The sequence below is a fragment of the Pleurodeles waltl genome, chromosome 7 (assembly GCF_031143425.1).
Source record: "Pleurodeles waltl isolate 20211129_DDA chromosome 7, aPleWal1.hap1.20221129, whole genome shotgun sequence".
NCBI lineage: Eukaryota > Metazoa > Chordata > Amphibia > Caudata > Salamandridae > Pleurodeles > Pleurodeles waltl.
Window position 1 is genome coordinate 699,349,005 of NC_090446.1, and position 13,167 is coordinate 699,362,171.

Sequence of the window (13,167 nt, forward strand, 5' to 3'; positions counted from 1 at the left end):
GTTCTGTCCACTTGTCATTAAATCAGGACACCCAGATTTCCCAGGCCAGAGTAACTTTGCCCCAGTCATTCTGGTGTGGCACCAGAATATTCTTGTTGGAGTATCATCTGACATACTTATTGTGTTTTAAATATTCTATACATAAATACGCTTTACTGGAGTTATATAACAGAAAATCTAGATCCAATAGGGTGATATTGTTGTTGACAATATTTAGGAAAAAATATTTATATCAGGCAATATTTCTGTATGTGATATTCTGAAATACAATACAAATTATTCCTCTGTGAAGTTCAGCCATGATATGGCCCAAAGGATCAGAGGCTTAGGATGATCCTGAGAGTCAATAAGGCTGCTCCTATTTCGCTCTTAGGGTTGTATTCTATGATTCTTGTAGAGCGCATGTCTACCTGTAGGCCTCCCAGCGCTAGAATAGTCATAATAATAGCTAGAATGCTACTCAGGAGGAAAGTAGTTTTTCAGGGCTTTACGAAACGAAAATGTGTTTATCACCGTTGTTGTTGCCAGTATCCTCCTCTCCACCCCTGAATGCCTGTAATACAGGCAATCACAAATACAGCTATCTCATAAGTGCACACCAAGACACCAATCACGGATCCAGAATGCAGCATCCACTAATTGCCTCGGATAAAAAGAAGGGTCTCTTCTACACTCATCAAATAAGGTAGGGGAATGGACCATGGATCAGTTTTCCTTAAGGTACAGTTGCACTAAAACACATAGTAGGTGATTGTCGAGCTACAGTGATGTAAAATTAAGTTTAAGGTGATTCTGACTGCCTTTAGAATTGTGTGTTTTCTGTTTGAATAAGACAATTTTGAGCAACTAATTATGACTGCTGGCTTTGCTTATTAAGTGGGATATTGGGCTGTTTAGCAGAGGGGGCTGTGATGTGTGAAGAGCATGGTAGTTAATCACATAATTATTTTATGTGGTGTGCTTTGTTTAGGTGTGGCAGAGTGCAGATTGATGTGGTATCTGAGAAGGTTATAGTGGGAGGTGGGTTCATGAATGTTTTAGGAGAGCAATGAACATTATTCCTGTGCTGAAGGTAGCTGTGGTGGGCGTAAAAGTCACTGGATAGTTAGAGGGAGAACTAACAGCTGATGAATAACAGGGTTTTATCTTGTGTATGGCTATGTGTAAAGGTATTATACATAAGGACCGAGACGAGGTACATGTTTTTGCTTTATACGTCTGACTTGGAAGGTATTAGAGGGAAAGTAACAATAATGTGTTAATGTTAATAGGGAGAGACTGGGAACTATTTTCTTTCTCAAAATATATTGTAATAAGACATTTTAGTGAGTTAGCAGCATATTTTCATTGATTAAGCTAAATGGCAAATCATTTAAAGATCACTGAAAAAAACATTATATTCCCTCACTTTTCTTGCCCCCAGAGGACAGTGCCCTTTAATCAACTCCTAAGGCTAAGTATATATTGCCCATCACACATAAGTACATTATTGAGCAAAACCTTTTCAACTGTCCTAAATATGTTCTATATTTTAGGTGGCGTTAGGCTACATAGCTCAAGATAGTACATCAATGATTTAAAAAGAATAAAGCCAGTATTCAATAAATAATACCATAAAAAGTATTTTACAATACTGTAGGTAAAAATAACTTCGAGTGCTTCACATTATCGGTGATTCTTCAAAATATTGTTTAATTGGTAACTTTAAAGAAGTAGGGTTTCAATCGAACCTGCGTTGGTGTGAGCCATTTACAGCTGAGTACAAACACTGGAGCAGAGGCTGACGGGTAATCTGCAGGGAGTTCAAATGTAAGCAGAACTGGAGGCAAAAAACAAACTTCAAATTCACCTTTGAGAGGATTTCTAGCATCATCGCCTGTGTGAACAAAAGACTGGAAAATTAAGTGATGTCTTTAGGGTCCAGAGAATCAATGAGAACCAATGTATTTGATTACAACAATACAGCCTTACAGACTATCTGACAGGATTATTAATGAATACTCAATATCAGTATTACAAATAATGATAAAGTCTGCAAAACTGTAATACAGCACTTCCATACCACTATCACGATATGCCTTGGTTTAAACCTTTACTGTCACCTGAATGTGTTATCTTATGAAAACTTACAAAAATGCCTGAAAGGGAAGGAAAGAGTCTTATGAAGACAAAGATGACTAGCTAGCCTTCTATAAATACTACAGACTGATACGATATGTACTATTCATATATAGGTTAGACGCATATGTTGTCTGGGGGTTTCCACTGCCTCAAGCATGTTAATTTTCATTTATATACAGAAGCATTTTGCAGAGGTGGCTTGACAACAGTGGCCATTTCACAAAAAAAACGTACAGGTTGAAAAAACACAACAAAAATAAGTGGAAATCCATCTGCACCATTTTTGCTATTTGTGTAAGATGGAATGGTGCAATGGTATTTGCAAGAAGACAAACGTATGGAGCAAGAATGTTTACAAGTATTTTCCTATTTGCTAAAAAACATAACCAACTGAAAATGCATATTCTCCATATTTCAAGTGTAAAATATGGGTTTGTGTTTGACTAAAAATCAATGATGCAGAATCATCTTGTTTATTTTTAAGAGCCGCCCATTGATTAGGATTGCTTTATTCCCTGAATTAAAATTAATTTATATGCAATACACGAGTTGAATGAAGTCAACAATTATTTTCTTCTTTTATGTGATACTGGTGGCAAAAAGCGTGATTTTAAGTTTGGGGGAATGAGTACTTCATCACAAACATGACAGATATATTGTCCCGCTTATTACAATTGCCATAGGTGTTAATGCATTTATAATTTAAAGAGATATGATTTTGGTTGGCTTCTGAAATCCAAATCTAATTCTTAATATTGTAAATAGCATGGCTGAGTGTTTTATGCACACAAATGTTGATGCCTTTATCTATTCGTTATTACTTTCACATTGAAATGGTGGAGGCACAACAAATGTTACCGCTAGGTGCTTACTGGGGGTAAATGCTCAGAGGTAATCTGTCACATACCACGAGCCCGCGGTGATGGGCATATGCCACTTTCAGCAGGGCCACAGGGTCAAGGGTCTTCTTCTGGCTGAGTCACAAGGACTAACAAATGACCATATGCACCACGACCTGTTCTTTTGCGTCCAAATACCCCATACACAGATTGTCAGTCAATATAGGACTCACTAGAATTCTCAAGATTTTAATGCAGGTCGATCCTCTCACCAAACAACCCTCTCACTGGAACAACACCTGAGAATTGGAAACACCACCAGCAGGCAGTGAGATACTCTGGATGTATCTCCGGCGGATGAAACGTGCATGCCTTAATGACTGATTTCTTTTATTTTATCTTTAGTTATAAAGAAATAATTCAATCCCTTTCAGAGCAGAATCTGTGACTTATTAGTAAGAAAAGGGAGGGCATCTGTGGTTTTACATTTTAGAACTAGTTTGAACAGCAAAACTGACCCACCGCTAACAAATATTCTGAAGCCCTGTGGCAACTCTAGACGCGCCTTTATCTGCCCGCCTTGGACAAACATTGCTCTCTGGAACTCATCATCTGTATAAATACTAGCCAGGGCCAGCAGCTCATCCTCCTGGGCTTCCCTGTCTTCTGCAGACATGTTGTCCCCTGTAGATGATGAAAGAAGTACACCATTAGCGAATTCAAAACATCTGATGCACCTAATCACTATTTCACCTCTACAGAACATATTAAAAATTACATACTTAACAAGTGATACATTGTGTCTTAGTCATAAATAGGATTTCTTCTATCATACATAATTCATTTTTACCAAAGTGGGACCACACACTATACAAGTATAAATCTACCAATCGGAAGAAATACTGTATTCAAAGTTATTTGGAAAGCGCCTAATTACCCCCAAATGCACCTTCGAAAAATGTTAAATGAATGGTCCATACACCAATCTATTCATTTTAAAGCCAATACGACAAGACCAAACCACTGCATGAAAGAGGACTGCCGCAACCGGACATTTACACCTATTCCTCCTTACTTCTGTCGAAAATACTTCATAAGAAATTCTGTATGGCAGTGAATCAGAACTCTGTCTTTAGGTCACAGCAGTTAAGATGAAGAGTGCAATTCAGTTCCAACTCATATCTACTGGATTTTAATACCGTAAGGGAAAATTACTCCCACATACAGTTAAACAACACTACTCAGCAAAGTCAAAACTCTTGCACTAATTCAAACAACCTGGTATCTTGGGCAATCCTAGAACACCAGTAGCTTGCTGGGGGAGATGGGGCACATTTCCTTTGCCATGCTCTTGTTCCGGGTGCTGCCCAGGATTTAGCTGAACAAAGAAAATATTCCAGACTGGGAAAATCCATGGTTAAGCAGATGGATTCCTGAAGAGTAGGAGGAAATGTTAACTTCAATATAGTATTTGCTCTCTGCAGCTCACCTCTGATCCACCAACAACTTTTCACTCTCTAACTCAAGAAAACAAGTCACACAGTCCTCTCGCTCTCTTGCAACCCCACCTCCCCCCGTTAGGTGCAATTAGATATAAACCTGTGGCTAATTTGGGAACACTAAATGAGGGAGTGCTGAGCACTTCCCCTCATTGCTCGTCATCCCGTGGCATGCCTCTTTTTCCCAAAAACGATAATTAACAAGGGTTTGCAGCTGCTGCTGCTGGCGGGGGGGGGCGACGCTCCTCCACCCTTATGTGGAAATAAACATAAATGAGGTGCGGGACCGGACCGGCTGTAGCGGGCATTGGGTGTTTCCCTGGGAGGCTGGAAAGGTGGGGCCCAGTTTTGCAACAGTGGGGGCCAGTATTGTTACTGGGGGCAGGTTGTGCAGCTGTGCTGCAATATCGGCCCTCAGGAACAAAACAGCAGTGGTTCGCACTTGCACCCCCCATACCCCCAACCTGGGGACTGGCCTGACAAAATTGCTGCCAGGGCTGCTTTGAGTTCCCAGTCAGGCCCTGATAAGGTAAGCACACTCTAAACGTCACATGTGCACTTACCCCATTAGGGATATTAGTCCTACCACCACAAGACACAACACATATTAACACACCAATCTGCAAGTAGGCAGGGACCAACTCCAAAGTTGCTGAAACTTCACATATATGAATCTGTCACACAGTAAATGAAGAACACATCTAATTGGGGGATTCTAAAGAGGGTCTGGATAGAACAGAGTAAAGAAGTGATAAAAATACAAATTCATCCAGCAATACAAACTTCAAAGAAGAACCTACTTCCAGTGCTTGCTCCCAAACCACACTAGACTCCCTGGAATATGAACTCCCTACAAGCTGATCCACCTAGCCCAGCACCCCACCAGTGCACACAGCTCAAGGTAATCGAAAGGCACTTACCCCCAGGGTTTGCCCCTTCATCCTACACAGACAACGTTTTGTAGCTAAAACTTGCATTAATAAATCATTTGTTTACTGATGTCCATCCATGACTTTCGGTGGACAGCCAAGAACTGGAGCGATGAGAGATCTATAGACTGCTGAGATCTTTGTTTACCCTCAGAAGGGTCCTCCTCTTTGAAAGGTCTCTGGAGTACAGCAGGAGATCAAGAGCAGGGAATGATCATCAAAGCACATCTCTTTTTAGGTCGAGCTTGGCAGCACGCAGCGCTGTCTTCAAGACGTGTTGTATTCAATATGGGCTTTTAACCATGCCCACTGTTGCCATTTGTTCTTTGTTGTGCTTGTCTTAAATGCTTCCCTTTTATTGGTCCCTTTTTCAAAATGTCCCTCCTTTTTGTGCTTAGTTCTCTCCCAGGGGATTTCACAAAGAGAACATTTTTGTTTGCGATCTCACGATGTCACGCCTCCTCCTGTTCCTCCTTGCTCCTGTTACAGCATGTGATGGCCTCTCCTCTGGTATGGTTTTGGTTTTGCCTCTAATCCCAGCCACTATCATTTCTCCTCCCAGCTTGGTGCCATGTTTCATGTTCGAATGTATGTTTAGTTAACCCATTAAAAACTAATAATTTGTTTGCATGTGTTTGAATGTGTTTAAGCACTCAGGCTACAGCCTGCAGTTCTCTCATGCATTCTCCGCGAGGGAGCAGGGATTGTACGGTCAATTGCCCACACCACGCTGTTTGCTCTGGTGAAACTTTCTTTATTGCGTGTTCAGCGTTGGTCTCCCGGCTTCCTGTCGGGGGCGCCATGTTGTGCATTTCTGTACTGAAGTCTTTCATTAAACTCAAGCTGTCAAGGAGTTTTTGTATGAGGTGTACTTTACACTTTTTTAGAAACTGAGATGTCTGAAGGTAGATAGACATGGAAGGGGGATGCATGAACTCCACACTGGGGGGGCGACTTAAAAAGTTTGGCGTGTACCTCTGAATTCCGGCAGTAGTCCGCCAGAGTGGCAGGTATTTTTATTTCCTTACTGGGTGGCACTAGAACGATTTTTGCTGCTTGTCCTGGCTTCCACAGCTCTTGTGTTTCTGTGTTGAGTTGCGTTTTAAATTCTTGTGTTCACAGTGAGGCATGTGGGAAGCGATGTATTCCACTGCTCCTGCTCAGGAGGATTTCCAGGTGTTCAGACCTGATGGGCACTGCCCAATGTTACTGGTTTAAAAAAAAATTATTCAACAACCTAGAATGTTCAATGTATGTGTTCCCCTGTTTTAAGCACTGTCCTGCTAGTAATTTAAAAGGGAGCCCCGAATACGTTTTCTTTTTTTTTACTTTTAAGACATATGAAATGCTGAGCGCCTAAAATAAAGTTTTATTAAAAGGCGCCAAAGTTTGGAATGTTTATTATATTAAGCTCAACCTTATGTGGAAAATACGTCACACCCACAATATGGTTGAGTAGCTTTCACCGTGTGTATCCAGTTAGGGAGATGTGGGGTCATTCTGTCCCAGTGGGATTCACTGTTTGGTACCCAATGTGACAGTGTTAAGGAACATCTGGGCTTCAAGCAAATACATTGTTTCAACGTCCTGGCCGCCCTTTTAATGTGGTCACATTAGCAGAAGTGCAGAGGCAGGACACTAGTGTTGGAGCAGATATGCAAAATTAAAAATATTAATGATGATATATGTGTGTTTACTAATGAGAAAAATGTGTAGAAAAATTAATTGCAGGAAATAATGTGCATGTTTGAAAATGTACCCTCGGGGGGTGACCACCATGTGTACTAAAATGACTAAAATGTGCAAAATAATGAAAATATACCAGAAAAATGTAGTAATATGTCATAATAATGAGACGCATAACCTCTGTTCTGTGTTATTAAGATAGCTGAATTAGAGGCCTAGTTCCACTGGGCTTTGCACACACTGAACATGGAGAAACCGAACACCTTGCAAAGGACTGGTAACCGGGGACGGCAACCTTGAACCGCTCACTGCATGACTAGGATACTCCATGCGAGTCAAAAGGTTAATCGACCTATACGCGTCCCCTTGTAAGTTTATTTACTAAGGACTAGGAGCGCTAGCATTAGCATACTTAAGACTCAGCGAGTTAAGCCTTGCAGCCGACATCTGGTGTGACCTGGAGGTCACAAGTTCAAATCCAGGCTAGATTTCATCCTGGCGAGGTTGAAAAATTGTCTAACAGTATATCGTGTGATAATCATGATACACGTTATTTCTTCGTGTTATACTGGTTTGTGTCATCGGTGTGTTTAGCACCACTGTCATTATTATAAAGTGCCTCGAGACAATTCAATAATACAGAAGGAGCTGGAGTGCGTTTCCTGCAACAAAACTCACGATTTTCAGGATGTCCGCAGCAAATTATCCTCTTAGAAATTACGAGTTGTCAATTTGGGGACATAAAAGCAAAGCACAATATATTTTTTTTTTTTTTAGTAATCTGTCTGGACCTTAGGCACAGCTGAGAAGTTCAGTGCATGACATCATCAATGTGTAACAGTAGAGCTACTACCCGCAAATGAAGAATACCGTGAACAAAATTCCCACTAAAGTACAAAGTGAGACACATTTCTGAAATAGTAATCCTGTACATTTATTTCCTAGTGATTACTTTTGACTCCTGGCTGTTTTTTATAGGTTACTTGTGGGAAAAGGAATAGACCAGGCACATGTTCTTCTAAGGTTGCCCTATAGAGTTCTGCTAAGGGATCCACAGCATATGCTATACAAATTGTACGCTCTGTTGAAATGCCCATAAGATTGCTTCCTGTTGGGTTGGTCCTATAGACACTGACCCCACTGTTATTACAGATGGCTAGCTGCCTTTTGTAGAAGTGAGGCCAGGAAGTGAAGGAGGCGGTATGTGTGTATCTGTGGGGGAGGACGGTTGTCAGAGGAGATGTCCCCTCTCTACTCGACACACAATTAGCATGTGGTCAAATAAGGCTCGGTGTATCATTTTTAAACAAGAAATAACATCGTCCCACCCTGAACAAGAAACAGGATCCAATCTCCCTGCTACACGCTTCACACACACAGACAAGAACACTCAAACAGAACACTTTAAAAAATACATTTTGCTCACATTTGTGCCAACAATTGGGAACAGTCCAGAGGATGATTTTGAGCCACAGGGTATTTGCCATATTCTTTACACTGGATCAATGGTTATTTTTTCAGGGAGAGACATTCAAATATAAACATTTTTTGGTTAAAAAAAACTCCTTTCAAAATGTGAAGAAAAAACAAGACGAAAATACTTGTTGGTTCAAACTCCTGCAAGATTGAAAGGAATAATGGTAGTGTACATAAATAAACGTAAGAAACCAAAACACATTAACATGTTGTGCTTTCCCTGTGTGGTCTTCTCGAATTAGTTCCTGCACTAAGCCTTTGTCATTCTTTCCATTTTCCCTTCTGGCCTATGTTATCTCTTCTCTAACCTTTGTCCTCCACCAGGCGACATCAGTTCACTTACATTACTGCAAATAATCTCTGTGACACCCTCTCACTTCTCATATGTGAGGTCCTGTTTTGGTCTTAAAGAGCTTTTTTAGAGACGCTGCATGAAACAAATGCAAGATTTCTCTGAAAATGTCAGTAACGGTCAAGTCATCAGGGCAAGGCCCCTTGCAGTAAATGGAAGTGCTTGAGGTATTTGCAGGGCCAATAGAATTATGTGGCAGAGAGGTCCAAATTATGCGGCAGGGTTGACCAATTTATCTGGCAAGAAAAGTCCAGTTATGCATTTACAATGGCAATAGCTCTAACTCACGCAAATGCGAGACCTATTGCATTTCAACTGCTTGTTAATTTTGCCCTGGAGCACAGAACTTCTCAGTTCAGGCGATCTATGAATGTTCATCACCATTGCAAGGCTCCTAACGAGAGAAACCAAAGGCTCTTATTCCACAAACCATAATGCAAGCAAAACGGAGTGGTGCGCATGAATCAGGATTTAACCAATGACTCATTTTGAGCGCTGTGGTATTTTGGAAACAAATACGAAACCAGAAAGATACCAAAATCATGGTTCTCCGTTTCACCTCCCATTTCGAGTCTGTCGCGCAGATTGGGGAATAGTGCGGTAATGACACGTTATTCAGCTCGATGCTTCAACATTGGAATGAATGTACAGTATGTTAATTTACAAATTCTGGAAGGTTTTATCTGCACGGCTGATGTAATCTCTATTCAGGTTCAAACTAGCGTTCGTAGTGTTAACATTGCGGGCAGACGTGTAACTTTCAATAAATAGTTTTACTTTGCCACCGTGCTATGACTTCAAAAATACAGCTATTCCCACCCTAGACCTGTAACTAACAACACTACACACGTGAACGGGTGCCCCAAATGCCAGCTCTGTGTGCTTCAGGTTGTTGGCTGCCTTTGTAAAAGCTTATTTTCATAACATCAGGTACACGACTGGTTTGTTTTATTTTTAAGTAGATTTCTCATTATCGTCGAGTAATATAAAAAATGCAAATACCTGAAGGAGGAGGGCGAGAAGTGGAGACTGTGTTCTTGCTTTCCTGGCTCCAGCAAAGCTCCTGTTTTAAGTCAGTTTAAAAGGGGCCTGAATCACCGTGGGCGTCAGCTGATGTAAACGGAGAGAAACTCTTCCTGGTGACGTCAGTGTGGGCACAGTCTCGGCACATGCAAAGCAGCAGCGGAGGAGACTCGCAAAGAGAGCGCACCAGTGGAAGACCAGTAAGGGTTGAAACCCATTCTAGGCATGTGAAACACGTCACTCTGGCATGTGGCATATGCCACACAATTCATGTGATATGTGCCACAGCATGCCACAGATTTCTGTTTTATGCCTAACTGCAGATAGTGCTATTGGGTGATTTCCAAAGTACCCTATTTAATTTGGAAATATAAAAAAATAAAAACAATATAAAGACAAATTGCTTGAGGTGGGATTTGAACTCTTGCCAAAAAGACCCTTTGTATGTAACCACTACTCCAACAATTTCAATGAGAGAATCAATTGGCTACATGCCTTCAAAGAGATGGCATGGAAGTCTCTTTTCTATTTCAATTACGATTTTCTTTTACATGCCACAAATTCATGGTTGTTTTTCATGCTTTATAAACAAATAACCCCTCTTCTCTTTCACCCTGACACGGGCCCATGCATTTTCTCCTTATACAAGCTTCCCGTATCTCTAATTCAACAAATGATTGGATTTCCTTCACTTCAAACCTTGCTTCCCTCCCACATGCCACATCATACCTCTCACTAGCTGGTGCTAACCACAAATCTTGCACCCCGAGCCACCATTCTCAAAAGACTTCCTGGACCTGTAGTAGAACAGAACAGACCAGACCAGGGTAGGACTGAACCTTGCTTTCTGGGACCTGAGAGAAGCCCGATGGACTGGACCTCCTCCATCTTGGGCTCAGGAAAAAGAAAGTGGACTCCAAGGGTCATTCAACTGACCTCTTGCGATGCTGTTAGGACACAACAAACTGAAATACCACTTTTTCCTGGAAGACCAGTTGCCCAGGTTCAACTGGACCTACCCAGGTTCCTGGAAAGCCTTGATAGGGTCAAGCTATAAAATTTCAAAAAGCTTTCTCTAAAATATGGAAGCCTTAGGTGAAGGAGAAAGAGAAGGAGATCTGCAAAATTGGGACTTAGAACATTTTTAGACTGCTAGACCTCAGAAGGAACAGGGCCATGAGGGTGGGGGAGCGTCACCCCTTCGCCCGCCCGCTGCGAGCCATGCTAAGTGTTAAAAATAAAATGCCAACGAAATGATTTAATTGCCATTTTATTTTTAACCATGGTGCACTTCAGCCGCCAGCCTGCCCCCGAGGTGTGTCCTCTGCTGCCAATGGGCAGCATGGAGGACAGAGTAGTCATGGCCAGACACTTCAAAGTGCGCATGCCACTTTGACCAGCTGTCTTGTGCTAGCCAAAGTGACATGCGCACTTTGAAGCTCTCCACCCAGCTGTCTTAGGCAGCTGGATGGAGACCCAGAACAGGCCTCTGTTTGGGCTTTTGAGGGAGGGTTTTATTTTGATTGGGCTTATGTAGGGAGGGAATGTTTTTTTTGTTTTTTTTGGAGGCTGTGGGGCACATTGTTTACCCCACCACTCTGAAAGGTCACTAGCCACTCCTAGAACAGGACCTACCACCAAAGTCAATCTAGCAAATGAGCAGCCATTCTGGGTTAAAGAAACACACTTATAATCCTTGGAACTTCTTTGGAATAATAACATTGTTTCAGTATGACCTTGGAGAGAAGGTATCCTTTCTACTGTAGTCCTATTCAGATATAACCTGCCACCTTGCCCTGCTGGAGGAATTCAAGCTCCAAAAAAACAGACCAAGTACCTAATTTAGAGTTTGACGGACAGGTACTTTGTTATAAATGCAACAGATACCCTGTCCACCTTTTTACAAATGCATTAGGATATTATGCACTTGAAGCAATGTAGGCGTGATATCCAGCACGTTTGTGATGGAGTACCCTTCCACGAACTCTAAATCAGGCCCTAAGTCCCACCATAGAATTTGGGACCAGGTTACAACACCAAAAGTAGCTGGCTGACATGATGACTTGTATTGGAACGAAATTTGAACTTTTTCCCGCTCAGAGCTTTTTCCCCGAAACCAAAAACTTAAAAGGGACCTGACTCAACACCAATCCAACGTTAGAGAAACATTCTTAGAAACAGCCTGCTGCATTGCTTGATTTAGAGGGGCTGATTTAGTTTATGGCACAGAAGGTATTCTGTCACAATGGCGACAGATTACCCTCTCCTACAACATTTTGGTCCACCCGCCCAATTTACTTGTGACCGGAATATCAGATTTACTCTGACAAATTAAAGTTGACTCCATTGGCTTAAACTTGCCTCCAACAGGCCGAAGGATTAGATGCCATTGGGGGTAAGCTGTCTGACCGCCAGTCCTATTCAAAGCGGGTGGTTGCAAGGCTTTTTTCTGTCTGTCTAGAACGCCAAAATTGTAGATAACCCACTTGTATAAAGTGTCAATGTTATAGTAGTGCCTCAGTTTGAAGTCAATGATGATACATTGTATCTATACGTTCAATTTAAGTGCATTTATTGTTGCCAGTTTGACTTAGAAATCAGGGATATCTGTGAAAATCTTATTCAATGTAGACATCTTAAAGATATGGAAGAAAACAGCCGACAAATGTTTCGCCCCCTTGTGGTCGGTCACCTGGGGCTTTTTCAAGGCTGCAAATAATAAATAGGGGTTGAATCAAATAATGAAACAGTCAAGATGATGAAGATGAGTGCATAGTAAAGAGACTGACATGGAATAGCGCATTGATTCAGTGATAGAAGAGAAGAAGAAAAAAGAAAAAAAATTATCTTTAACGAAAGATGATTTTTCAAGCTATAGTCCCATATTCTTAACCCAATACAGTGAAGTAAGGTGTAGATGGGTGTCCATAAGAAAAAGATACATGCTCATGGAATTGTGACGGTTTTAAAAAACAAGACTGGTGCTATCAGAGAGAAATAAGTGGTTTCAATCCCATTAGTATTTGTGTATTGATATGAATTGATCAAAAGACTATGTATAGTGATCATAAAAGTGAGAAAGTATCATACCTAGTATTGTTCATGCTAAAGAGTAAATTTTTTAATTATTGTGATTGATCTAAATGAAACCAATATATCATGAATATATATTCTCCTCATAATTAATTATTTGAACATATAGATAACAAATTTGATACGATCTTATAGTAAAGGACATTTTT

At 41.0% G+C, this 13,167-nt stretch overlaps 1 protein-coding gene across 3 annotated transcripts in view; it reads right to left on the bottom strand.

Moving 5' to 3' along the window:
* The window catches only part of LOC138304556 (E3 ubiquitin-protein ligase RNF14-like), a 146,658-nt gene extending 136,600 nt beyond the window's left edge, over positions 1 to 10,058 (bottom strand). For all 3 annotated transcript variants that reach the window (XM_069244709.1, XM_069244711.1, XM_069244710.1), the window contains exons 1-3: positions 9,905 to 10,058; positions 3,483 to 3,644; positions 1,731 to 1,876 (exon numbers count right to left, since the gene is read on the bottom strand). In XM_069244709.1, coding sequence (XP_069100810.1) covers positions 1,731 to 1,876; positions 3,483 to 3,636 — 300 coding nt within the window. In that variant the 5' untranslated portion in view covers positions 3,637 to 3,644; positions 9,905 to 10,058. The remainder of the gene's footprint in view (positions 1 to 1,730; positions 1,877 to 3,482; positions 3,645 to 9,904) is intronic.
* Between the last annotated feature and the right edge of the window lie 3,109 nt (positions 10,059 to 13,167).